At 40.6% G+C, this 25,832-nt stretch overlaps 3 protein-coding genes across 3 annotated transcripts; 2 read left to right on the top strand and 1 right to left on the bottom strand.

Moving 5' to 3' along the window:
* Window positions 1–3,190: 3,190 nt before the first annotated feature.
* LOC103050023 (arylamine N-acetyltransferase 2-like) lies at window positions 3,191–4,517 on the bottom strand. The gene has a single exon (XM_007442791.3). The coding sequence runs from the start codon at window positions 4,272–4,274 to the stop codon at window positions 3,459–3,461; it is 816 nt and encodes a 271-aa protein (XP_007442853.1). The 5' UTR covers window positions 4,275–4,517; the 3' UTR covers window positions 3,191–3,458.
* A 7,938-nt stretch (window positions 4,518–12,455) lies between these two features.
* LOC103050758 (olfactory receptor 2D3-like) lies at window positions 12,456–15,582 on the top strand. The gene is made up of 2 exons (XM_007442794.2): window positions 12,456–12,463; window positions 14,622–15,582. The coding sequence occupies exons 1-2, from the start codon at window positions 12,456–12,458 to the stop codon at window positions 15,580–15,582; spliced, it is 969 nt and encodes a 322-aa protein (XP_007442856.2).
* Window positions 15,583–23,641: 8,059 nt separating this feature from the next.
* On the top strand, window positions 23,642–24,607 carry LOC103050515 (olfactory receptor 2D3-like). Its single transcript, XM_007442793.1, has one exon. The coding sequence runs from the start codon at window positions 23,642–23,644 to the stop codon at window positions 24,605–24,607; it is 966 nt and encodes a 321-aa protein (XP_007442855.1).
* Window positions 24,608–25,832: the final 1,225 nt, after the last annotated feature.

The following is a 25,832-nucleotide window of genomic DNA, read 5'->3' as shown; positions in this document are numbered from 1 at the left end:
CGCCCCACGCCGACCTGCGTCGCTGTTTGCACGAAGATTAAGTTTTTGAAGCCTTGCCCGCACGCGCGCACACGCATTTGCGAGCCGAGCTGCGTCGCTGTTTGCACGAAGATGTTTTTGAACGCGCGCACACATTTGCGAGCCGATCTGCGTATCTTTGCACGAAGATTAAGATTTTGAAGCCTCACGCACGCGTACACACACATTTGCGAGCCGATCTGCGTAGTTAGCACGAAGATTAAGGTTTTGAAGCCTTACACACTCGTAGACACACATTTGCAAGCCGATCTGCGTAGCTGTTGCACGAAGATCAAGTTTCTGAAGGCGCGCGCGCGCACGCACCCGCTTACCCGAGCCGATCAGCGTAGCTGTTCGCACCAAGATTTCCTCCCGTTTCCAAATCCGTATTGGCGTCTTTTTCGGATCCCCCCCCCTTTTTTTTTGGCCGGAGACTGGGGGGAAGAGTTAGATCAAACTGTCTAGCGCCTTTTTTGCAGAGATTATCATGGAGAAGGAGTTGCAGGCCTGAGTCCAATAGCCGATACTTTTCTTTTCCTCCCTCAGCAAAACTACTTGCAAATAGAAATCTAGCAAATATAGAAAGGGTTAGCACTTACCTTTCTGTATATAAATTTTATTAATTTTCCAAAAAGTTAAAATATAGAGAAAATCAAAAAAAGGGAAAAAGAAAAAAAAAAGCATAGAAAAGGAAGAGAAGCTTCTGACTTTCCTTGGTACAGGTATAAATGTAAAATATATTTGTCTCTTACTCTAGTATCTAAAAGTTTATGTAATAAAAAATCGTTTTTAGTCCAATATTCAGAAAAATTCCTAAAATCAATCTATTTCAATAAGGTGGATGATTTGTACAAGATATTTCAATAGATATAACATCAATCTTCAAATCCCAAAATCAAAATTGCATTTTGCGTCAAGCAAAAATTCCAAGAATGGTTTCCAATCAGAAGCAAAGCTAGACAATGTCTTCTCTATAAGCAAAGTAGTCAGTTTTGCCATCTCCGCCAATTCCATTAATTTCAATATCCGTTCTTCAGCTGTAGGTATTTGTAGATCGTTCCATTTTTGCGCATATAAATGTCTTGCCGCAGTTATCGTATAAATAAATAAATTCCATATTGTCTTTCCATTTGTTTATCCATCATACCTAAAAGGAAAGTCTCTGGTTTCAATTGCAAATCTATTTTCAAATGTTTTTGAATCCAGATACCTATCATATTCCAATATTTCTTAGCCTTTTCACAAGTCCACCATAAATGATAGAACGTACCCACACTGCTTACATTTCCAGCCAACCTTTGAAATTCCTTTATACCTCTTTGACAATTTATCTGGGGTCAAATACCAACGGTACATCATTTTATTAAAATTTTCTTTGAACGTATAACTAAGAGTGAACGTTAACCCTTTATTCCTCATATTTTCCCACTGGTCCAGCATTATGTGATATCCAAAGTTCTTTGCCCATTTAACAATATAGTCATCTTCCAAATTCATCTTTAACGAAAGTCTATACATTTTAGCAATAAGGGGTTCATCATTAATGCACAAGGCATATTCAAACTCAGTTTTCTCTGCAGTAAATTCATAACTTTTCTTATCTAATTTAAATCTTTCCAGCAACTTTGCATATGTAAACCATTGGCAAACACAACCTTCCAGTTCCAGTAGAGCAGTGTTGTCCAAACTTGGCCACTTTAAGATGAGTGGACTTCAACTCCCAGAATTCCCCAGCCAGCAATTCTGGGAGTTGAAGTCCACTCATCTTAAAGTGGCCAAGTTTGGACAACACTGCAGTAGAGCTTATCTTTCTGGTAGGCTGGCGCTGTACGCCCAGAGAACCTTGAGGGCATATTTGTGTGGAATGGATCAAGATGTATCTGGGCAAGTATCACTGGCCTCTCTAGCAGGAACCTGGGTCTAAAGTGGGTTCTCTCAACCTGGGCAACTTCCTCAAGTTTGGACTTCCAACTGCCACAATTCTCAGTCATGGTCCTGCTAGCTGGGGAATTCTGGGAGTTGAAGTCCACTCCATCTGGAAATTGTCCAGGCTGGGAAACCCAGATAGACAGAGATGATAGTGGGGACAAATAGACTATTCAAGTACAGTTTATTTTATTTAAATAAGTGTGTATATCCAGTCCTTCTAATGCAGTGTTTCTCAAGTTTAGCTGCTTTAAGCCTGTGTGGACTTCAACTCCCAGAATTCCCCAGCCAGCTATGGTTGAGCGGCCAAGGTTGAGAAACACTGTTCTAATGCATAGGTAGGGAAGCAGCTGTTTTTTCCTTTCTCTTTCAGCTCTAGAAAGCAAAAAACAAAGGCTGGGTGAAAGATGCAGTACTGTACTCCTCTGTTAATGTAGCTGTATTTAATAAAACCCTGTTCAGATGTAGAAGGGAAAGGGTGTTTTTTCTTGTGGAAGCAGTCGAAGTCTTACTCCTCATCACTCCTTATTTTGACCACCTTTCTCCCGAGGAAGAAGGATACAATTCCCCCCCCCCAATAATTTTATTAAGAGTTTGAAATAAGACAGTAAAAGAATACAAGTGAAAAGAAGAAGAAGAAAAGAAGAAGAAGAAGAAGAAGAAAGACAAATTTGGAGAAGGATACAAATACAAAGAAGGATACAAATTTGTAGAAAGATAAAAAGAAGAAGAAGAAAACGACAAATTTGTAGAAAGATACAAATTTGTCTGTGCAAAGGAAAGCTAAGTTGAAGCACAGGTGGTGGTTGTGGGGAAAATAGGAGGAGGAAGGAGTATTAGGGTATGTTCACTGCCTTGAGTTATTTATAAAAATAATAAAGGTGGGATAAAAAAAAATCTAAAAAAAGAGCAAGAATTAAGACCATACAGTATATGTTTTGTTGTCAACTGCAATGAGTCTAGAAGATTTGGCAGAGGGAGGGAGGGAGGAAGGAAGGAATAGGATCTGCTTCCTTGAGATGTTTCTTTAGTGTGATATGGCTCTAACAAAGACATAATAGGAAGCTGGTATGCTAGGTTATATTTGACAACACAAGGACCAGAGGAATTTCCAAGAGCCCTAATTACCATACAAAACGAAGTAGAATCTAATTTATGCTTCTGGGGAAGATGGAGTTTGTAGTCCAACTCTTTGGGAGGGCACCTAGGTTGTTTTAAAGCTGGTGCAAGAAAGCATAGACTCACAGATGTTTCACCTTTTATATAACAGTCATTGATAAGTGTACACCTATAGGCAAACGTATGTGCAGGGTTCCTTAGAAATCTAAATAATAATAATTGCCACAACATGCCAGTGCTAACCAGCAGGATATCCAAAGTTAATCAGTTGAAGTTTCTCTTAATCCTTACAGAATCATAAGCATGAAAGAGATCCTTAACAGATCAACCTGCCCAATTCCATATTTCATTACAATCTAAGTTTAAGAGTGAACACCCTTCACTCTCCCCACTAGTTAATCTTGTTGAATTGGTGGCAGGATTTTTTCATCCTTTGGTTCAAAGTTCCTCTTCAATTGGATCCCAAATTTCTCAAAAAGAACAGCTGGGATCTTAGAGTTCTGCAGGACGGTTTCTGTACGTTCCCCTCCCCTGGTGAAAATGAGACGCTGACCGATGTAGGTCAGACGTCCACCACCTGGTTTGTGCAGGGAACAAAAGGATTTACATGTGAAGATGGAACAGGGTGAAGTCTGGTGATAAAGACACATGTTAGAAAAATCTTCTAGTTTCCTCTCCTCCAGGGTGAATTTATAGAGGGGCCTCCCCTTCCCTCCAGATACTTCCCGACGTTCCAAAACCCAGATGTCTCCTTTCAGGCTCAACCAAAATATACCTCCTTCCTGAACTTGTTCCAACTCTGGCTTCAGCTCTAACGGTTCCAGGAAGCCTTCTCCAAAGCCAACATCACACAGAAGTTGGTGCCCGTCCAAGTCTACCAAAATTATCAAGTGGTCCAATGGAGGACCATAGCACTCTGTGAAGCGGTTCCAAACACGTGCAGCTATGACTTTGGTATGAAATCCTAATGCTTGCAACAACCACAGGAAGAGACCATTCAGTTCACAACAAAAACCACCCCGGTGGTTTTGAACAATTTTCTCGTACAAATGGGGGAATTCCAGAATGATGGGCTCTTTACAATGGATGCTGAGGCTCTCAAACGGTACCGAGAAGAGGTGGGAGCGGTGGAGGGACCGTAGGGTCTCCAAAGAAGGGCAGGTGGAGACTCCTTGGAATCCAATCCGTTGGAGGTAACACCCAACGTCCATCCTGGGCTGGATGGAAGAACTTGAAGAAGTGAGTAGGAAAGTGATTCAAGATTCCTGCTCTTCCTCTTTCCAAGATCTTTTTCTGCTCCTTCAATCGCCTGGAATAAGGGAGCATTAAACTGTGGCTGGGGCTCCAGAGACTTTAGTTCCTAAGTCATCTCTCGTTGCCTGTCTGATTTCCTCTCCCTTTCTCAGAAAACTTTGACCCTGGAATTTCTGTGACGAGTTTTGCTGCATGCCCAGCTGCTGGTAGTTTCGTAATGCCGGAGAACCAGAAGAGGAAGTGAAGATTCCAACTGCTTCCTTCTGTAATTTATGTATATTAACCCTTATTCAGCTCTGATCACTTTAGGGCACTGAATTTGCCAGGTAATGCAATGCTTGGGAATGCTCTGCTTTTAATGCTCGTTGTGCGGGGATATTGCAGGGAAGGAGACTGAATTGATCTAGTTTAACACATGAGTATTTATGGAGAGTATTCGATGCCATTAACTGTGCTGTGTATGGACTCCTGATCGAGGGCTTTCTAAACTATTAAGAATCAAGCTGAGATGCTTGAGTTCTCAATAAGAACACTGAATTGTGTGTTTGTGCATGAAAGGTGCCTATTTATTTATTTATTTATGTATGTATGTATGTATGTATGTATGTATGTATGTATGTATGTATGTATTTATTTATTTTCTAAGTCTTGGCTGGCTTCCAGTTGTTGCCCTGATCACTTTCAGACTTGCAAGATTCCGTTAATGTAGCCTTACAAGAAAGTAGAATTCGCTCAATTTGTCATGTTTCCTGTCTGATCTGCTTGGGAGGCTGATATCAATCTTGCAAGTCTGAAAATACAAATCTCCCGCCGTCTCTTTTTACAGCCCGGTAAGTTAGGGTGGGTCCTTTCTAAGTTTCTTTTTCTGCCCGTTATTCAGCTGTGGGCTCCTCCTCCTTTTATCTGGTCGTTCCCTGGGCAGCATTTCTTCCCCTCGTCTCTCAAGGTCATTCCCGCGTACCATTACATCTGGTGATTAGGCTAGGCTGCATTGACACAAGCTTCATCGAAGCAGTCATTTGGGGTTAGGAGTTACCATGTTGCTTGTCCCACCTGCCGCTGTCCTGATATCATACAGACTCATCATGATGTCACTCCTATCCCCCACATGAGCTGGGAGATAGGATAAAGCAAGGCCTTTTCCCCACGTGCTTCCCAATTAATGGTGGTCACCATGTTTTATAGATCCCTCATTGTCCTGTGCATGAGGCCTCAATCACGTACAGACCCTGGCCCTCACAATCACATTTCGGTTTTCTACTTTGTGATCACCCCTCTCCTGAACCCACTTATCTACACCTTACAAAACAAAGATCCCAAGTTGCAGCTGTCAGGGCGTTCTGGATATGGAAGTCTGGCTGGTCCCGACAGCAGGAATTCTGTACTTCAAGTCATGGTTCCATTCTCTGGAAAAGTATCTGGAACAAAGGCTTAGGAGGAAAAAAACAACTTTCGTGACTTTTGGACTGAAAGAAACAAACTATAAGGACAATGTTTGCAAGGAAAAAAATCAATGATCAACTATGATCTGGGGGAAAAAAATGACTGAAGGAGTGCAGAGGTTGCCCCTGATCTTCAAAAAACAGAAATTGGAGGATTGAGGGAAATATAATCAGTCTGCCATAGATAATTGGGAAGACCCCAGAGCACATATTTGACATTGATTTGTAAGCACTTTGAAAACAGTGTGGTAACAGGAGGGAAATTAATGGGAGTAATTTGCAGTTTAGTTTACCCCCAACACACGCCCAGTCAATCTCGTGTGGCCAAATCAGAGCAAGCATACACACCACTGAGATCAGCTAGCAAAAAAAAAAGTGTTAATTTATGAAACATCAGCAAACATCAAAAACAATTAACTGGCAAAACAGGATAAAAAGCAGGCAAAAGCAGGGAGAGAGTAAGACATGAATAACAGACAAAAATTGACATTCTATATTTCTATCAAAAGGCACTGAATTTCCAGAATCGTTGGAACCAATTGGGTGGGTAATTAGCATGGACATGCCCAAAGGGAGTGGCCTTTGGTGACTCCGACTTTAATCCTTTTATGTCGATAATAGTAGCAGAATAGAGATGGAATGCAGGACATTCCCAAATTGAGGGAAACAGTTTGGTGGATGGAGAGGATGTCTCCAACAGTAACTGCCACAAGCCAGACTAAGTGTGTCCTGAACAGATTAATTATATCTCATTCCTTACTCAGGGAACTTTCTTTGTAGATTGTGGGAAGGTTCTACCTATATTTTGATTTCAGAAAAAATATTTGACAAAGTACCCCACAACAAGCCAATTAAATATGAGCTGAATAGAATAGCGATTAAGTGCCTACACAGGTGGCTTGCCAACAGTGGTGTTCATCAGTCAAATTTATCAAATGTATTTATTTACTTAATTCAGTTTGGATGTTGCCTGACTCCAAACGGCTCTGGGTGGCTCCAAACCATAAGAGAGCATAAAAGCAGCAAACTATAGAAAACTAACCAAAACAAGTATATTAAAAACAACAACAACTGCAAAATAATCATGAGATGGCAATCCAACAACAAAGCAGACGTAAAACATCACAATGGGGGAGTCCCCTCCACCTTACCCCATAATCTGGGTAAATTTCAAATGGTGAGGAATCAAGTCAGATGCTCCAGGGTTCAGTCTTGGGCCATCTACTTTTACATTTATTAATGACTTGGATGAAGAGTCACTTTCCAGGATTTTCGGGTTGTGCACCAGTTACTCCCTTTCCTGGATCGGGATGCCCTTCGGTCACTCACGCCCTTGTTACCTCCCAGATAGACTACTGCAATGCGCTCTACATGGGGCTACCCTTGAAGAGTATCCGGAAGCTTCAGCTGGTCCAGAATGCAGCCATGTGAGCTATTTTTGGGGTCCGAAGAAAGACCCATATACAGTGGGGCAAAAAAGTATTTAGTCAGCCACCAATTGTGCAAGTTCTCCCACTTAAAAAGATGAGAGAGGCCTGTAATTTTCATCATAGGTATACCTCAACTATGAGAGACAAAATGAGAAAAAAAATCCAGATTGTCTGATTTTTAAAGAATTTATTTGCAAATCATGGTGGAAAATAAGTATTTGGTCACCTACAAACAAGCAAGATGTCTGGCTCTCACAGACCTGTAACTACTTCTTTAAGAGGCTCCTCTGTCCTCCACTCGTTACCTGTAGTAATGGCACCTGTTTGACCTTGTCAGTATAAAAGACCCCTGTCCACAACCTCAAACAGTCACACTCCAAACTCCACTATGGCCAAGATCAAAGAGCTGTTGAAGGACACCAGAAACAAAATTGTAGACCTGCACCAGGCTGGGAAGACTGAATCTGCAATAGGCAAGCAGCTTGGTGTGAAGAAATCAACTGTGGGAGCAATAATTAGAAAATGGAAGACATACAAGACCACTGATAATCTCCCTCAATCTGGGGCTCCACGCAAGATCTCACCCTGTGGGGTCAAAATGATCACAAGAACGGTGAGCAAAAATCCCAGAACCACACGGGGGGACCTAGTGAATGACCTGCAGAGAGCTGGGACCAAAGTAACAAAGGCTACCATCAGTAACACACTACGCCGCCAGGGACTCAAATCCTGCAGTGCCAGACGTGTCCCCCTGCTTAAGCCAGTACATGTCCAGGCCTGTCTGAAGTTTGCTAGAGAGCATTTGGATGATCCAGAAGAGGATTGGGAGAATGTCATATGGTCAGATGAAACCAAAGTAGAACATTTTGGTCTAAACTCAACTCGTCGTGTTTGGAGGAGAGAGAATGCTGAGTTGCATTCAAAGAACACCATACCTACTGTGAAGCATGGGAGTGGAAACATCATGCTTTGGGGCTGTTTTTCTGCAAAGGGACCAGGACGACTGATCCGTGTAAAGGAAAGAATGAATGGGGCCATGTATCGTGAGATTTTGAGTGAACACCTCCTTCCATCAGCAAGGGCATTGAAGATGAAACGTGGCTGGGTCTTTCAGCATGACAATGATCCCAAACACACCGCCCGGGCAACGAAGGAGTGGCTTCGTAAGAAGCATTTCAAGGTCCTGGAGTGGCCTAGCCAGTCTCCAGATCTCAACCCCATGGAAAACCTTTGGAGGGAGTTGAAAGTCCATGTTGCCGAGCGACAGCCCCAAAACATCACTGCTCTAGAGGAGATCTGCATGGAGGAATGGGCCAAAATACCAGCAACAGTGTGTGAAAACCTTGTGAAGACTTACAGAAAACGTTTGACCTCTGTCATTGCCAACAAAGGATATATAACAAAGTATTGAGATGAACTTTTGATATTGACCAAATACTTATTTTCCAACATGATTTGCAAATAAATTCTTTAAAAATCAGACAATGTGATTTTTCCCCTCATTTTGTCTCTCATAGTTGAGGTATACCTATGATGAAAATTACAGGCCTCTCTCATCTTTTTAAGTGGGAGAACTTGCACAATTGGTGGCTGACTAAATATTTTTTTGCCCCACTGTAACTCCATTGCTCCATGAGCTGCATTGGGTACCGGTTTGGTTCCGGGTTCAAGGTGTTGGTTATCATCTTTAAAGCCCTACCTGGCATGGGGCCAGGTTACCCGAAGGACCGCCTCTCCCCTATGACTTCAACCCATCCCACCCTATCACACAGAGAGGGCATGCTCCAGACCCCCTCAGCAAAAGAACTGCTAGCAGGGTCCAGAAGGTGGGCCTTCTCTGCTGTAGCCCCCACCCTCTGGAACATCTTGCCCCAGAGGTGAGACAGGCCTCCTCACTCCCAGCCTTTTGGAGGGACTTGAAGACCTGGCTCTGCCATCTGGCCTAGGGTGGGGAGGGAGGTCATCAGATGTGGGGTTGGGTAGCCCCCTAGAGGCCTGGTGTTGCTGCCTTGAACCATCGGCCTCCTGGATTTTTTCCTTTTATTTTGTAAATGTGTGCTGTTATAAATTTTAATTGTATATCTATTTATTGTTTTAATATGTTGTGAGCTGCCCAGAGTCCCCCATTTGGGGGAGATGGGCGGAGACAAGTTTAATAAATAAATAAAATTTTGAACCAGTGATATCTCAGAAGGAATTACTATGTGAATTTGCTGGAAGTGGAAGGTCACCATTTGTTCCAACAATCTTTTCCAACAATTCCATTTCATTTTATTGGAGAAGAACCAGTTGGTTGAACCTCCTCTTCTTCCTTCTTCTGAAGCTTTTGGGGGGTTAATATATTCTTCTTTAAATAGAATTCTAGTCATGTATCATTTTCTTCCTATTGCTAGACCCCACAAAATTGGAGAACTTCATTCTATGTATGATAGCACTTATTTTTTGCTATGTCTTTTCCACTTCTCCAATCGTAAAATTGCAAACATAAATAGACCAAATGTTCTGGTCTATGGGGGAAGAATAAAGAACATTGATGGGAACTTTCAGATAACATTTATGGACAACACAAACTGATCTTCAGTAGGAACAAATGAATAATTTGTTGGCATTGAAAAAAATATTCTATTTTCCCTGGGTGGCTCTTTTCCTCCATCTTTCTAGCTAGATCTGATTATCTTTAAGAGGCTTTTCAGTTCCATAAAGACTTAATATTTACAAAGAGAAGAGGCAATAAGATTGTTTTCACATTTCACATTAAACACCTTTTAATATGTTTGGCATGCAAGATGTCTATGGATCCAGTGTTGATAATCCAGCAATACTGCATGATTACCTTTAACATATGCCTCATTTTAATAACGGAAGATTCTTTTTCAAGTTATGATTGTTCTAAATCTCCATGGGTAATAGTTGCCTTCTGGGATCATCATTCTCAATGCTTGCATGATTTCTTAGCGTAGCTTTTGACCACCCTATGAAGTTGTCTTTATTTCCAGTTCCTTCTCTCCACCTAGGGACTGGCATTGCACAGGAATGTGTCCTTTTGAGGGCAAAGGGATACACCTTTGACAAGTTAAAGAAGACAAGTTAAAGTTGACAAGATAATCCATAAAGAAGACAGAAGAAGACACCAAGTTCAAGAATGTCCTTCATACTGTTGGACTCCCCCCTATTTTTTTTAATGAAACATAATTGAGCTACTGCAAAGTAAAACATCTTAGGTATTGTAAGTCTTTCCCAACCTGGTATATTCCAGGAATTTTGCAACTCCAACACATCTAGAGGGTGGTAGGTTGCAGAAGACACACAACACCCACTGTCAAATCAGTTAAAGATCTAACAATTGTAGCTACATAACATACAAAGTTTGGTTAGAGTTAGGGTTTTGGGTGGCTTAGTATTGGGTATGAATCCAATTTCTTTTGGCTACTTTATACTTTAATGTATTCCATGACCCCAGGCAATGGAATAAACATGTTGTTTGAAAACAGCCAATGTCTTCAAGACCAACAAAGCTTCTGATCCCCAATGAGTGGCAACATAGGCTATAAATACTCTGTCACAGAAGGGGGCAGCATCAAGCTGGGAAGTAAAACAAATTTGTATCATTGCCAACATAGATTATGGAAGCATCCATGAAGTCACCAGGACTCTTCTATAGCCATGGTCACATTATCGCCATTTGTGACCTTCCCTGCTGGCTTCCCACAGGCAAAGTCAATGGGGAAGCCAGCAGGAAAGGTTGCAAGTCATTCTAATAAGTTACTCCCACTGCTTTTTCTCCTAAGTATCCTGCTACGGAATACGAGATCTCAGGAATCTCGTACTCCGGGGCACCCCATCCCTCCCGCAGCCTTCACTGGCCCTCCTTTGGCCTACGCCGACCCGCCCATGGCCTCTACAGGCCCTCCCACACCCCACAGCACCTGCCCACAGCACTCCCCCACCCCCAGCATCTCCCATCTCCTTGCATTTCTTGCCTGGGACTCCCGTCTTTTCCTGCTTAATGACCTGTGTGGTCCTGGGGTTACAACGGCAACCAGGACTGCAGTTGCTAAGCAATGCGATCACATGATGTCACGCTTTACGACTGCATTGCTGAGTGACAGCAATTCTGGTCCCAGTTGCTATTGTAACCCAAGGACTACATGTATTGCATTTTCCTGGGTTGCCTACTTTAAAATGATGGGGGAACCTCAAGACTATTTTTCAGTGATTGTGGTCAAAAGGAGCTGTGTAGACCAGGAAATAAACAAAAAAAGAGGTGGGGGGGATTGTTCCAAGGCTCTATGTGGCCTTGGAAGCAAATTGCCCATACCTGCCCAACTGGAAAGAAACAATTTAATATGACTCATTATTGCTGTTTCATTAAATACAATAAATTAAAACCTCAGGGATATAGAACTACTAATGAGGGTTTTTTTGCCTCTGTACACAGAAAATTACTTAAGAGCAGTGATAGGTCCCCGTTCAGTAATCTTTATTGCCTAGATATGTACAAATATCTTAAATATGTTATAGTGGACAGATTACAGAAAGATCCCTGGACAAGAAATTTTCATTCCATTTTTCATAAAGGTGAATAGTGGGCTGCCAGGTCGATCATCAGAAGAAAACTGCAAAATCCATCCCTTCTTAAATTTTGAACAGTTTGAGATCATTCTGAAAGTAAAGGCCAATATTGTTGAAGAAACGGCCAGGAATGACAGGTTCAGAAATTTCAATTATCCTGTTCCAAACAAAGCTATGCATTGATCCTCCTCACTCTTGTTACTACTCGTTGATGCCTCTTCTGGTGGTAATGAATTCTAAAGGTTAATTGTGTCGAGAATGTCCACCTCGCTGGTTTTCTGATCTTTCAAAATCAAGTCCATTCCATGCCCAGAATAGGAGAAAGTTTCATACATCCTTTTCTGAAGCGCATTTGATTTATCTGAGGTGGAAACTTTCTGGAAAGCCTGAGCATCATCAGAAGAGGTCCATCAAGAGAAATATTTGCCATTGCAGAGAAGTCTTCTCCAAAGTATTGTTTGTTGGGCAACAGTGTCAATGTTCTCTTAAACAGTACTGTCACAGGAGTGTGCTTCATGTAAGACAGTCTGAAACACAATCACAAGTAACTAACTACGTAGTCTCAGTGCGTGGGCCCATATGTGCTGTATCTTCACCTGTAATACAAATTATACAAAGGACCTTATCATTCCTTGGAGTTGCCACAGAAGACAATGTTTATAAAATGGATTTTTTCACAAAAAGAATTGTGATTATGCCAAGGTAAGTCTCTGCCATTTACCTAAAATATTTCTTGAGCACCTGTGCATGGATCCTTATCACCTTTTCCTCAGTGTTGTCTCTTCCAAAAGTAAGGCAGTCCAGTCCCCAGTTTAAATTTCTGTAGGTCATGTATAACGAACTTTGGCTTTCTCTTTGATAGATTGCTTTGGTTGATGCCTTTTCATCTCATTTCCTCAAGTGTTGAGATATTCCAGAGATGCAGTAGCCACTACCTATAAGAAGGGCACAGATGACAATTCTAGATTAGTGTGTGATGGGATTAATATTTGGGTATTATAATATAATCGTATTTCAAATATGCATATTGAATAGGATAACACTTCTGGACTGCAAAAATCTGGAGAATTAAAAATCTTTGTAGATGTATTTCACAGAATGCCTCCATTATTTTCTACTTTTGCCACTTCCCTCTGACTACAGAGAAGATTAATAATAATTTTGTCAACTCACTTTCTTAGTTTCTCTATGAAATTGCCTGTAGGATGTTTCAGATGGGGTTGTTATCATGTCATTTTATAACTTAATTTTATGGAGATCTAATTTATGTCATCTATTGTACAATCTTCCTTCCTTCCTTCCTTCCTTCCTTCCTTCCTTCCTTCCTTCCTTCCTTCCTTCCTTCCTTCCTTCCTTCCTTCCTTCCTTCCTTCCTTCCTTCCTTCCTTCCTTCCTCCCCTTGAAAATAAAGCAACTGTGTAATATCTCTTGACTGATCTTCAGAAGGTCCTGATGCTATCAAAAGTAGTCATTATCAACAAGGATAGAGAGAAATTGTGTATATTGGTGTGTATCTCTGAGTGATTTGCAACACAACAGCCATAGTTTCCTGATCTCCAGATGCTTAGCAGTGACAACAGAAAAAAGATGTATCTGTGTTATTGGGGGGGGGGGAGGGGAAGGACACAAACATTAGCTTGCTGACAGCAAGGGCCTTTCTCCCATGCTAAGCTGAAGCATTGTCCATCTGTCCTTCAATCAGCAGAAAATTACCCCAACATCTGCTTTAGTTCCCAGTCATTGCCAACTTCTAACTTTCTTCCAAGGTACGGGGTGGCAAAGCCTAACAGATTTTTACACATCTTGAAACTGCCTTTGGATGGGATCTGAATAAGAGGGAAATACTACTTTAATACCAATATACCTAAGAACAACTTCAATCTATCTTACTGGGCTGGAGATGAGATGAAGGCAATGTCATGGGGACATGGCAGAAAACATATGTTGTCATGATTAGGAGCAAACTGAGAAAGACTCAAAGAATGTTACTGTGTAGTGATTTAATAGTGGATTTTTTGTGTGTAAAATAGAACCATGTACTCATGGTTATACAGTTCTTTTACAAAGGAATGGGACTGAACACGTGCTTGGAGGTACCATTTTCCTAATTCTGAGGGTTTGTTCCTACTTCTGAACTACTATTTTGCACCAGGTTGCACTTGCAAAATGGGGTTCTACAAAAAAACAAAATAGGAACTGAATTCTATGCACCCTGAATAAGAGAGTCTGCAACAGCATTTCTGCTTCCAGCTACTGACCCTTTTCTGTTCAATTCCTCTATTTGACAACAACAGATTTGCATTTTGTTATGGGATCTTACAACCCAAGAAAGATAAGCATTATGAAAAAATGCAAGAATGCAATGTGTACATTTCCTTAGGTTGGAATACAAGGCACAACCTGTTTTAGAGCTCTATATGGATATAATAAACAGCCCTTTCCCAATTGGGTTCTTCCAAATCTATTCAACTCTACTTTTCAGGATTTTCAAATAGCATGGAAGATAATGAGGTTGGAGAAAATTAGTGAACCGGATGGTAGCTTCCCCCAGCTTCATGTTTTCCAGGTATTTTGAATTAAAACTCCTATCAGCCCTAGGCATTCTATAGAAACCATGATGACATCATCATGTCATCATGCAAATAATAAGAATTATGCTATTTGCAACCATTGCTTCATGCTGTTGTGGTACAAATGATTTTCAATATGTAATTGATGTTATTGTGCAGTAGGGTACAGTTGTGCCTCCCCTGGCTTCCTCTTTGGTGGAGGATAAGTGCAGAAAGACATAACAGATAACCAAGGTGGTGGATTCATGGGAAAGTATTTGTTAAATCTTGCTCTGGTATTTCCTCTGCAGGTTGCAAAGTAAAACATGGTCTGGGAATCACACTTCTATAACTGGAATTGTCTTTGTGGGACTCAGCAATGACCAAAGGATGCAGATTGCCCTCTTTGTAGTCATTTTCACTACCTACATACTCACTATGTTAGGCAACCTTCTGATCACCATATTGGTGCAGTCAGATTCCCGACTCCATACCCCCATGTACTTTTTCCTCACCAACCTCTCCGTGTTGGAGATGGGATTTGTAACCAGCATTGTGCCCCAGACCTTGACTCATCTGCTGGCTGGGAATGGGAAAATCTCATTCAAACGTTGCATAACTCAGATGTATTTCACATGTTCACTGGGGTGCACTGAAGGGCTGCTACTGGCAGCAATGGCTTACGACCGATACCTGGCTATCTGCTATCCCTTGGTTTATGCAGTGACCATGAACAGGAGACGCTATTTGATGCTTGGTGCAGCTTCATGGCTGGGAGCCTTTCTCATTTCTGGGATTATCACTGCCTTCATTATGCGCCTCCCGTTCTGTGGTCCTCATGACATCAACCATTTCTTCTGTGAGTTTGAGATGGTGCTGAGGCTTGCCTGCATGGATACACATTTCACAGAGACTATTATTTTGGGGTCAGGAGTTATTATTTTGCTGGCCCCATTCACTGCCATTCTGATCTCTTATGGCCTTGTCATGATGACGGTGGTGGACATGAAGTCAGGTGCTGGCCGGAGCAAGGCTTTCTCCACCTGTGCCTCACACTTAATGGTGGTTGTCATGTTTTATGGATGCCTCATTGCTCTGTATATGAGAGTCCGGTCACCTAGAGACCCCAGCTTTGACAAATATGTTTCTATTTTTTATGTGGTGATCACTCCTCTCTTGAACCCAGTCATCTACACTTTGAGGAACAAGGATGTCCATGCTGCAGTGGCCAAGGCTCTACAGAGAAAGGTGTTGAGCAGAAGGGCTGATTGATCCAGAAAACTTTTACCATCTTTATGAGATCACTTCCAACAGCCTCCCCCAAACTTCCACAACCCCCCATTCAGTCAGCTATGTTGTGGGAGCACCAAAGCCCAGTTAGTTAGTCCTGGTAACAATTTCTATGTGACATGTCCTCATGATACTGCCTTCATCTCACTCCTATCCACCTAGGGGCAGCTTATAGTAATCTTTAGCTGTTCCAGTTTTAAAGTAGCATTTTTCCTCCTTTTCTGACACAAATTTGGTTATGGACATGATGCTTCATCCACAATGTGACTGATGATACAGTTAAGCAGCTGGGAACTGTCCCACTCCTGTTGACCACTTGAGGCTGCTTTGGGGAACTCCCTCCCTTCTGGTCCCAGAACACCATTTTTCAGGGCCATTCTGCTTTTGGTAATGGGAGCATCCAGGTCTTTCAAACCAGGCTCCCCCATGTCCTGGATCAGCCCAACCTACTACATCATATAAGGAGAGACTCCTCATGGTCTCCTCATGGTCTAGGATGTGAGGGGAGCTGAGGATAGAAGCTGCTGCTTTTCAATAACAGGACCAGTGTTGTGGAATATTCTCCTTGTAGAGATCAGGCTACCCCATTCCTTGATGGCTTTCAGACAGTTATTAAAAACTTACCTTTTCCAAAAGCATTCCAGTGATATTGTGCCACTTTTAAATAATAATAATAACAATAATAATAATTTTATTTCTTTACATTTTTATGGCCATGATATATGTGCTTAGTTTATTTTTATTCTCTGTACAAAAATAATGATGCCTGAGTTGCCTGACTTTCAGTCTTACCCTGGATGTTTTAATTCTTTCTGTTCATGCCTTCTATACCACTGACAGTCATGAGGCTGTGATGGGAAATAAACTCAATAAACAAGGAAACCAACAAACCAATATCCACCACCACCTTCACCATCCATCTCTGAAGTAATTCCCAGCTTGGAGTGCTGAATCAGTCTAGAGAGCAGGGGACTGATGGTGGTGGCTGGGAAGTCCACAAGGTTAAGCTAGGTGGGGTAGGAAAAAGAGGGAGGGAGGGAGGGGGGAGAGGAAACAAAAGAGAGAGAGATCTGCCTGTCACTGCAGGGTGCAACCCTTCACCATACAGTCAGCTGCCAATATTCAGTGTAATCTTAAACCACGTCATTGGTTTGAGTTAGCAATTTACCAGGGGCTGGAGGAGGGGAGGCAAACATTAATTAATAAAAACTTCTTATTCTTGACATACAAATTAATACCAATAGCCAGCTGCTTACACCTTACAGATATGGAAGGAATGGAGCATAATTTGGCAGAAATTAAATCCTGATAGTACCATGAGCTCCCTAGACTGCCATGAAATTTCTACCTACTGCATGTATGTATATATTTCTCTCTCTCTATTCTATTGTCTCTCTGCCTGTCTATCTGTCTGTCTGTCTATCTATCTTTCTATCCCTATCTTTGTATATCTATCTATATATCTATCTATCATGGAGAAAATCTATCTATGTGGTTACTAGGAGTCAAAAATGACTTGATGGCACATAATTGTCTGCCTGCCTGCCTGCCTGCCTGCCTGCCTGCCTGCCTGCCTGCCTGCCTGCCTGCCTGCCTGCCTGCCTACCTGTCTGTCTGTCTGTCTGTCTGTCTGTCTGTCTGTCTGTCTGTCTATCTATCTATCTATCTATCTATCTATCTATCTATCTATCTATCTATCTATCTATCTATCATTTATCTATCTCAAACTCTACCCCCATAATTTTCTAAAGAAAGATTGAAATGAGGGGTCATACTTTTTGGAGTGCCACCCTGAGCTCAAGAATATCTCCTGATGAGTGTTAAAGAGTCATTCTCTAGGAATTGCTTCTGCACCTGTTAAGATTAAATATTAGCTACAGGATTTTAGCTGTACATCAGCTTCTTTTTCTCTGCTTCTATGATCAGAGACTTTGTACTTTCTGCTTCTCCTGCCACCCTGCCCAGCCCAGGGGATATAACCCACCAGCACTGGACAATCAGCCAAGCAACAACTAACCAGTGTTGGGGTGGTGGCATGGTGATGTGGGAGAGAGTCTTTTAAATGCAAAATTCATATTGAGTAATAACTCAAGACAAAGTCAACAGGCATGAGAGGGGAGGGCTGGTTGCACAGTGAAGTGGCAAGGCGCTCTCCCATTGGACCGTGTAGTTGTCTTTCATGCTACTGTTAATCAGACTGCTTTTAAAAATGGCTTTAGTACTGTTGGAATATTTTTCTTATATGTTAACAATAAGTTTAAATTAAGGATCATTGTATAGGCAATAGTAACATAATTTTATAAAAGGAAAGTCTGGCTCCTGCCATTATAAATAAATAAGCACATCACAGCAAAACCCATGTAAAGGAAGACATATATCTTATGCATAAAAAAATATATGTATAGGAAAGATAAAATGCCCATTTAGGGAGACATTTGTTTTAGCTCTAGATAAGGAGACATCTGTTCTAACTATAAATAAGGAGGCATCTGCTTTAACTCTAAGATAAACATTTGTTTGTAATAAGCTAACACATTCCATTGTATTGATAATGATTGGCTAAATTTTTAAAATAAAAACCTATAAGAAGGGAAACAGGAGCAATCCATTGCAGCTGCCATCCAATATTATTTACATCCTTGAATAAACTTATTTTCATTTACTTCCTCTGATCATCTGGTGTGTTTTATTGGGTTCCCAGCTTCGGTACGAACCATGGGAAAAGAAGTTGTCTGATTCTTCTGACAGTACTCTTCTGAAATGCACTGAAACTATATTCAAAACATCTAGAACAGCACAAAACCTGTGTTTAAAAGTAGCTGATAGGTGCTGGGGAGCATGCGGTGAATTAAAATCTCTTCCACTTCATGCTACCCGCCCCCCCAGCGCTTTCATCAGGCAGCCTCCACCACCCTGGCATATGCCACCTGTACCACAGATCAGTGGTCTCAGTACCAGATTTTGACAGGGAACTAAGCCTGCCCTTCTAGCTGTTTGTCAAAACTTGCCTCCTCCCACATACGCACTCACTGTAGGGGGAGAGCAATGTGTGGTCCTTTTTCCTGCCAGCAGTTGATGCAAATGAAGCCAGGGGGCTTGCCCCGTGCCTTTCCTTGTCCTGGGTTAAAACTACCAGGACAACATTACTGAGTCCATTCACCTTTTTGCTGGTCATCTTTTTCTTCTCTTTCTTCCCAGCATTACAGCCTTCTCCCAAAAGCTAGGCCTTACGTAATGTGTCTAAAGTAGGATAATAGACGCAATAAATGGTTTTACAGATTTTAAGTCTTAATATTTCTTAAGCTGCATTTTGTAGGATATTCTACAAAATATCATGTGCGTGTATTATGATTCTTTGAACCAATTGTGACTCCTGGTGACTACATGGACAGGTCCATACAACATTTCAGAAGTAGTTTGCCATTATCCTTTTTTTTTTTTTTTTTTAATGAATGAGAGAAAATGACTGGCTCAAAGTCACCCAGCTGGCTTCTGTGCTTAAGGCATGACTTAGGTTTCCATGCCTCTAGTCCTGTGCCTTAACCATTAGACCAAACCGACTTTCATATACGTCTGTTGAACTAGAAGCTAGGGGACCACTGCATTGACTTGTTCGTGTGGTCACCAGGAGTCAAGAACAATTCCTTCAAGATTAACCTGAAGAACAACAACAAAATATCATAATCCAGTTTCTCTCACTGTAAATCTTTTCAGAGCTGGATACAGGAATAGATCTTTGGGAATAAGTTATGAAACTGCTCAAAAATGGGCCAGCTGGAGCATAGATATACCATGCGGCCCTCATCCCAGAGTAACATTTAAACTTCAAGACAAATAGTCTTTGATAAACCTGTCCTCCATGAATTTATCTAATCCCCTTATCAACCTTATAAGGCCATGCAGGTTGGTGGCCCTTCTGAGATATGGTTGTTAATTAATTCCACCAATTAATTATGTGCTCTGTGAAGGAAACCTTTTTTTTGGTCTGTTCTAAACCTATTTCCAGTTGGTTTCATTGGATGACCCCTGGCCCTAGAGTTTTGAGAGAGTGAGAAAGACTTTCACTTTCTCCATGCCATACATGACTTTGTAGACCTCAATTATGTCTTCCTTCACTAGTCTTTTTACATGCTAAAGGGTCCCAAATGTTTTAATCTTTTTTTTTTTTTTTTTTTGGTAAGGAAGGTATTTGAGCCCTTGAATAGTTTTCTTGTCCTCTTTTTACCTCTGTGTTATATATCAGATGCCTGAGGAAAGCTCCCAAACCATACATAAGTCCAAAGGCATCTTCTCTGTGTCCCCTGGAAACAAACAGAGATGTTTAATCTCTCTGAAGAGAAGGATCAGACCAAGGCTGACCTTAGTCCAGCATTTTGTTTCCCCTGGAAACATAACAGCTCATAAGCAGGAGAAAGAGACATACCCTCTCCTGCCAAGTTCCTTTGCAACTACTAAACTGAACCATCTTGCCCCCAGCCTGGAGGCATCTTTGAGTGGTCAAGATTCATTGCCCTTGACAATCTGACCCTCCATGAATTTAAACACTTCCTTCTTAAAGCCGCCCACATTAGAGGCCTTCATCCTGTTTTGTGGTAATGAATTCCAGGTTGTGTGCTTTGTGAAGAAGTGCTGTCCAGATCTCCTTCCAATCAGTGTTTTTGGATGACCCCTAGTTCTAATGCTTGGAGAGATGGATAAAAACTCTCTGGCCACTTTCTTCATGCCATGTCTGATGTTATACTTCTCAGCCACGTCCCTTGTCCATAGCTTCTTTCTCAACTTAAAGAGTGCCAGAAATCCTAGCCTTTTCTAGTAAAGGAGGTGTCTGAGCCCTCTGGTAATTTCCGCTGCCTTCTTCCATTAGATCTCCTTTCCAAATTTGGCAGCCCAAAGTGTACACCTCTGAGGGCCACATATAGGTCTAGTCAAATGTGTGGAGTGCTCCATACTGGAGATGCAGGGAGTAAAGTGGATGTAATCAGAGCAGAAAGACATGTGCCTAGATATATTTTTATTGCTATTTTTAGAGTCATTTTTAGTTAAATCCCACTGATTCCTTCCCCCCGTTCTATACACTGATAATGCCCTTCCAATAATCTTGTTCCATCTCTTTGATCCTTAAAACCATTAAGTATAATTTTAAACTTCTGTACCAAAAATAATTGGAAGTTAAGGAAGGGAGCTGTGGCCACACCAGAAAAAGTTTTAAGAGGAACACGGCTTTTGACCTTTGAATCAATCTGTGGTGATTATCATAATGATAAATGTTGGAGGACTCCATGAACAATTAATCCTTCTCCACCACACCAGTCTATTCACAATAACACTTGTTGTGGGTCGCTACAATTTTTTTGGTTTTTTTGGCAAATACTCTTTATTTCTGTGGAAACTGTTTTTGGAAATATCAAATAATTGTTTTGTTTCTAATTTGCTAAATTAACCCCAAAGGAAGCAAACTGTTGGGCTTAGAGCAGGAGTTTGATAATGATCTAGAAGAAACTTTCAAAGGGATCAGAACTTTTCCATGAGAATATCTATCGTCCTTCTCTTATGGATCATCACAGCTTTAACAAGGCACAAAGAGAGACAGCCCTCCACAGCACAATGTCTATCTTCTGATGCCTCAAATCATTAGATGATTAACAAGCCATGTTAATCCTGATCCCCATTTGAAATGCTATACGTTCATCAAAGAAACATCTGCCAGAATGGTTGAAGACCCAGAGTTTAATACTACAGTGCAGGATTCCATATTCAAAATTCCTCCTTTCTCCAGCTGATAGAATTGAGGACACAGCTGATACTCCAAGGTGCAAAATCAACCATGTTGGGCTTCATGGACTACACTGAATAAAATATTTTCTGACTGCGTTCTAGCAGTTAGTGATCTCCTCAGAATATTAGAATTGATAGTTTCCTCCTAATCTAGGATCCAACACTGAAAAATAGGCAGCTACGGAGTACATTATCTCATCCATCCATCCATCCATCCATCCATCCATCCATCCATCCATCCATCCATCCATCCATCCATCCATCCATCTATCTATCTATCTATCTATCTATCTATCTATCTATCTATCTATCTATCTATCTATCTATCTATCTATCTATCTATCTAGTATACAATGATTGTATGTTGAAAGCCCAGAAGATAGTCACATCTTCATATTTTGCTGCCAGGTAATTCTCTATGCTTTTTGCTACTAATAGCCAGGTTATCAAGAGCCTGCCTTTGCCAGTATGTCAGAAATTAATGCTGGATTGGAAGCTCTGGAGCAGCTCTCATGTGCAAGATGACTTAGGTTTTACCTGAAGTCCTGCTATATAAGTTTTGAAGATCATGTTTTCTAAAAAACACAGCCATTTTCACTTATATGTCAACATAAACTAGTAAGAAGTTTCCTTCACTGGTGAGGAATAATTTAGATGATTATGAGGGTAAAGAGAACCAGTTTGGTATAGTGGTTAAAGGACCTGAACTGGAGGACAAAGCCAGCTGGTGACTTGGGTCAGTTGCTCTCTCTCAGCCCTAGGAAGAACACCACAATGGCAAACCACTTCCAAAAAATGTAACCGAGAAAAGGACACTGACTTTTTCATGTAGTTGCCAGTTTTATAAAGGTAAGACTATTTTGAAAATGAATTTAAGCTCTTGTTTCGTCACGGCCCAGGACTCAGACTCTTCCACTGATTCAGCTGGAGCAGTTTCTTCAGAGTCAGAGTCTGAGTCTGATATGTTTGTTGTCGTCCCTTTTGACCTTAAAAAGAGATTCTATCTTCTTAACTTGTCTTTAAGTTACACATAATGTATCAGGATCTCTATCTATAGAGGATCCTCAAATTTATATCTTAGAATAAATAAAAAGAGATCAATAATAAAATATTACTAGATAATTAACACAAAAGTGTAATTTAGTATGCAAAATGAACTCTTGAGTGACAGCTTTTAATTTTTTAAAAGTTATTCTTGTTTATTACCTAAAATATATTGCATCCAGGGGATGCAAAATAATAAAAAGGAGGAAAAACATATACATGAATAATGATATACATATTCCTGAACTTAATGTGAAATATAACCATTTTAAATATCCATGTTTAAAGACTTTTAATTTTTCAGTCAATGTCATTTTTCACATTTCTAAAAGCCATGGCTCCAAAGAATGATGCATTTTCATGTTCTAATATTTTGTAGTAGTAAATCTTGAAGGTAACAGGAAAAAAAGAACTCTTGAAATAGTATCTTGTGTTGCAAGAATTTACACATGTTGAGAAATATATTAATAAACCTACGATAGATTAATTTCCAGTTTGTTGAGTACTATTTTCAATTTCCTCAAAAACTTTCAACCAAAGTAAATCATTAAATGTACATTTCCCTTAGAGATGTTAATATGTCTCAGTTTGATTACATCTAACACAGAAAGATTTTGACTGCTATGAAGTCATTTTTGAGAGGAACGCAAAATTATTTTTATGGTCAGTTCTTCATGCCTTACTGAGATAAATTTGAAAGGAATTTTGTACCATAAAGAGATCACAAGTATATGTGTGGAATTCAGATTCCAATTTTATTTTTATTTTTTATTTATATATCAAATTTGTCACTGCCCATCTCATTAAAAAATGACTCTGAGTGGTTTACAAAGAAGTTAAAATCAATTAAAAATACAATATAAAATGGTCCTAAATAAATAGAAGATATTCGGGGGTCACATAACAATTCGTTTTCTCATACCTTTTTGAAACTTTCAAGACAGTCTATTTCATATGAGTATTTTGTATATTACTGAAGCATTTACAAATGCTTCAGTATGAAACAAAGTGGATATAAGCGCTCTTTCAGTCTTGTTAAAAGACTCCATTTGTGCTATCCAATAAGCCTGAAAAGTGATTGAACCTGTCTCATCTGAAGCCAGCTTTGAAATTGTGATCCAAAGACTGTAGACAGCATGATTAATCTCAAGCTTTATGTGTTTCATTATTACAGAATACCATTGCTTCCCTCTTTCATTTTCCCTGCAGACAGGAAGCCAAAATGGCCTCTATGAACCTCACAACTGTTACAGAGTTCATTTTGGTGGGTCTCCCCAGTGAGCGTAAGACACAGATCCTGGTCTTTGTGGTCATCCTTCTCATCTACTTGCTTACCATTATGGGCAACCTGGTGATTATCCTGCTTGTGTGGACTGACTCCTCCCTCCATACACCCATGTACTCCTTTTTAAGTCAGCTATCCACTTTAGAGATCTGTTACGTCACCAGCACTTTGCCCCAGATGTTGGCTCACCTCATGGCTGGCAATGGAACCATCTCCTTCACCCATTGTGTCATTCAGATGTATATTGCATCATGTCTTGGTGGCACTGAATGTCTTCTCCTAGCTGCCATGGCTTATGACCGCTATTTGGCCATCTGTCAACCCTTGCTGTACAGTATTGCTATGGGCAAATGGCGCCAGTTTCAACTCACCTTTATCAGCTGGGCAAGTGCATTCTTTCTTGGTTCAGTAAATCTGGGCTATGCTCTCAGTCTTCCATTTTGTGGTCCTAATCACATCAACCACTTCTTCTGTGAGTTGCCAGTTGTTTTGAAACTCTCCTGTGCTGATCCTCATGTCACAGACAACACAATTTTTTTGGCATCTGCACTGCTCCTACCAATTCCCATTTCGGTTATCCTGATATCTTATGGGCTCATTCTTCACTCTGTGTTACAAATGCAGTCAACCTCTAGATGGCAGAAGGCCTTCTCCACATGTGCTTCCCACCTCATTGTTGTTACTATGTTCTATGGAACTGTTGTCTCTATGTACATGATCCCTAGGTCTGGCTCAACTTCTGATTTTGACAAACAAATTGCTGTATTTTACATTGTGATTACTCTCTTGCTCAACCCTATCATTTACACCTTGAGAAACAAAGATGTTCATGCAGCAGCAGCCAAGATGCTGGGAAGATACTGCTTTGACCAAAAGAAGTTGAATAATGCACAAAATAAGTGATAAGCCAATGTGTCTCAAGTTCTAGCTTTTAACATTTAGTAATGTCTTCTATATATGGATAGTTCATTTCTCTTCATACTCTTTCAATCAACCTTCCTTCCTTCCTTCCTTCCTTCCTTCCTTCCTTCCTTCCTTCCTTCCTTCCTTCCTTCCTTCCTTCCTTCCTTCCCTGCCCTCCCTACCCCTCCCCACCCCTCCCTCTTCCATCCATCCATCCATCCATCCATCCATCCATCCATCCATCCATCCATCCTTCTGTCTATCACCTAGCAACTAGAAAACAGAGATTTCAGCATTTAAAAACAACACATTTAGGACTCTGTCTTTGTTGCAGTTTCATGTGAATAAAAATAAAGTGTAAGCCTTTGAAGCAGATAGACAAGTATTATCTTCCAGACTGAGATCCTGTATTGTTTGTGTCAAATGTTTATTTTCATTTGCCTTCTTTTTTCTTTATTATTTACATTGAAATTAGTTAATATCAGTTAATTAAACTGATATTTAAACCTGCTGTTAAATAGGAACTATGGGAATCATGCTGGCTGAGATTTTCAAGGTAACTAATGTTGAATAAGAAACATGGGGTGATTAAAAAACAATCTTTTTAAAAAATTAAAACCTCAGAGCGTTTGGCAAAATCAATATTTTCTTCCTGGCTGACCTTCATGAGCCTATAGAGGACCACAGAGATGACCTTGAAGAAAATATGCAGCAACTGTTGGGAAAACATGAATTTAGCCCAGGAAAACAGAAAGGGGTGAAGAAGAAATTCAAGATTTTCCCACCTTGACTCTCTTTAGTGTAAGAAAGAGGGAAGAGAAAGAGTCAGGCTTTTAAGTTTTTGTTGTTACAGCCTATATCAGTAAAGGTCTAGTATTTCTTGTGGTGTCTGTTTCCTGACCTGGTCTACTTCAAAGGGCTGACAGTATCTGCCCTAGAGGTAGTGGAACTGAATGTGTGAGAAATTTTAAAAGAACAGAGAGAAGTTCACTTTCCTTTCTGTTAGCATCTCCAGTGGAAGACCCTTTTGCGTACCCCACAAAACAATTGTTTCCATAGTATCTATACAAATATTGTTCAATCTTTTAAAAATATATATAAAATTCAGCCCTTTTTTTCTCAATCTTCCATAATTTGAGTGGGAAGAGGCTGCCAATATAGCCTGACACCCCATATACTTTTATGGCTCTGAGATGTAGAACAAGAGAAGAATTTTCATACCGAG

The sequence above is a fragment of the Python bivittatus genome, unplaced genomic scaffold (assembly GCF_059951505.1).
Source record: "Python bivittatus isolate LINGU-HERP-01145 unplaced genomic scaffold, Pbiv_v1 ctg000430_np1212, whole genome shotgun sequence".
Classification (NCBI taxonomy): Eukaryota; Metazoa; Chordata; class Lepidosauria; order Squamata; family Pythonidae; genus Python; species Python bivittatus.
The sequence above is the reverse complement of the archived record's forward strand: the minus strand, read 5'-3'. Positions and strand labels throughout refer to the sequence as shown.

What these genes read in the sequence shown, in the direction of transcription:
- LOC103050515 (XM_007442793.1), top strand. Translation starts at nt 23,642, where the DNA reads ATGGCCTCTATGAACCTCACAACTGTTACAGAGTTCATTTTGGTGGGT.
- LOC103050023 (XM_007442791.3), bottom strand. Translation starts at nt 4,274, where the DNA reads ATGGACGTTGGGTGTTACCTCCAACGGATTGGATTCCAAGGAGTCTCC.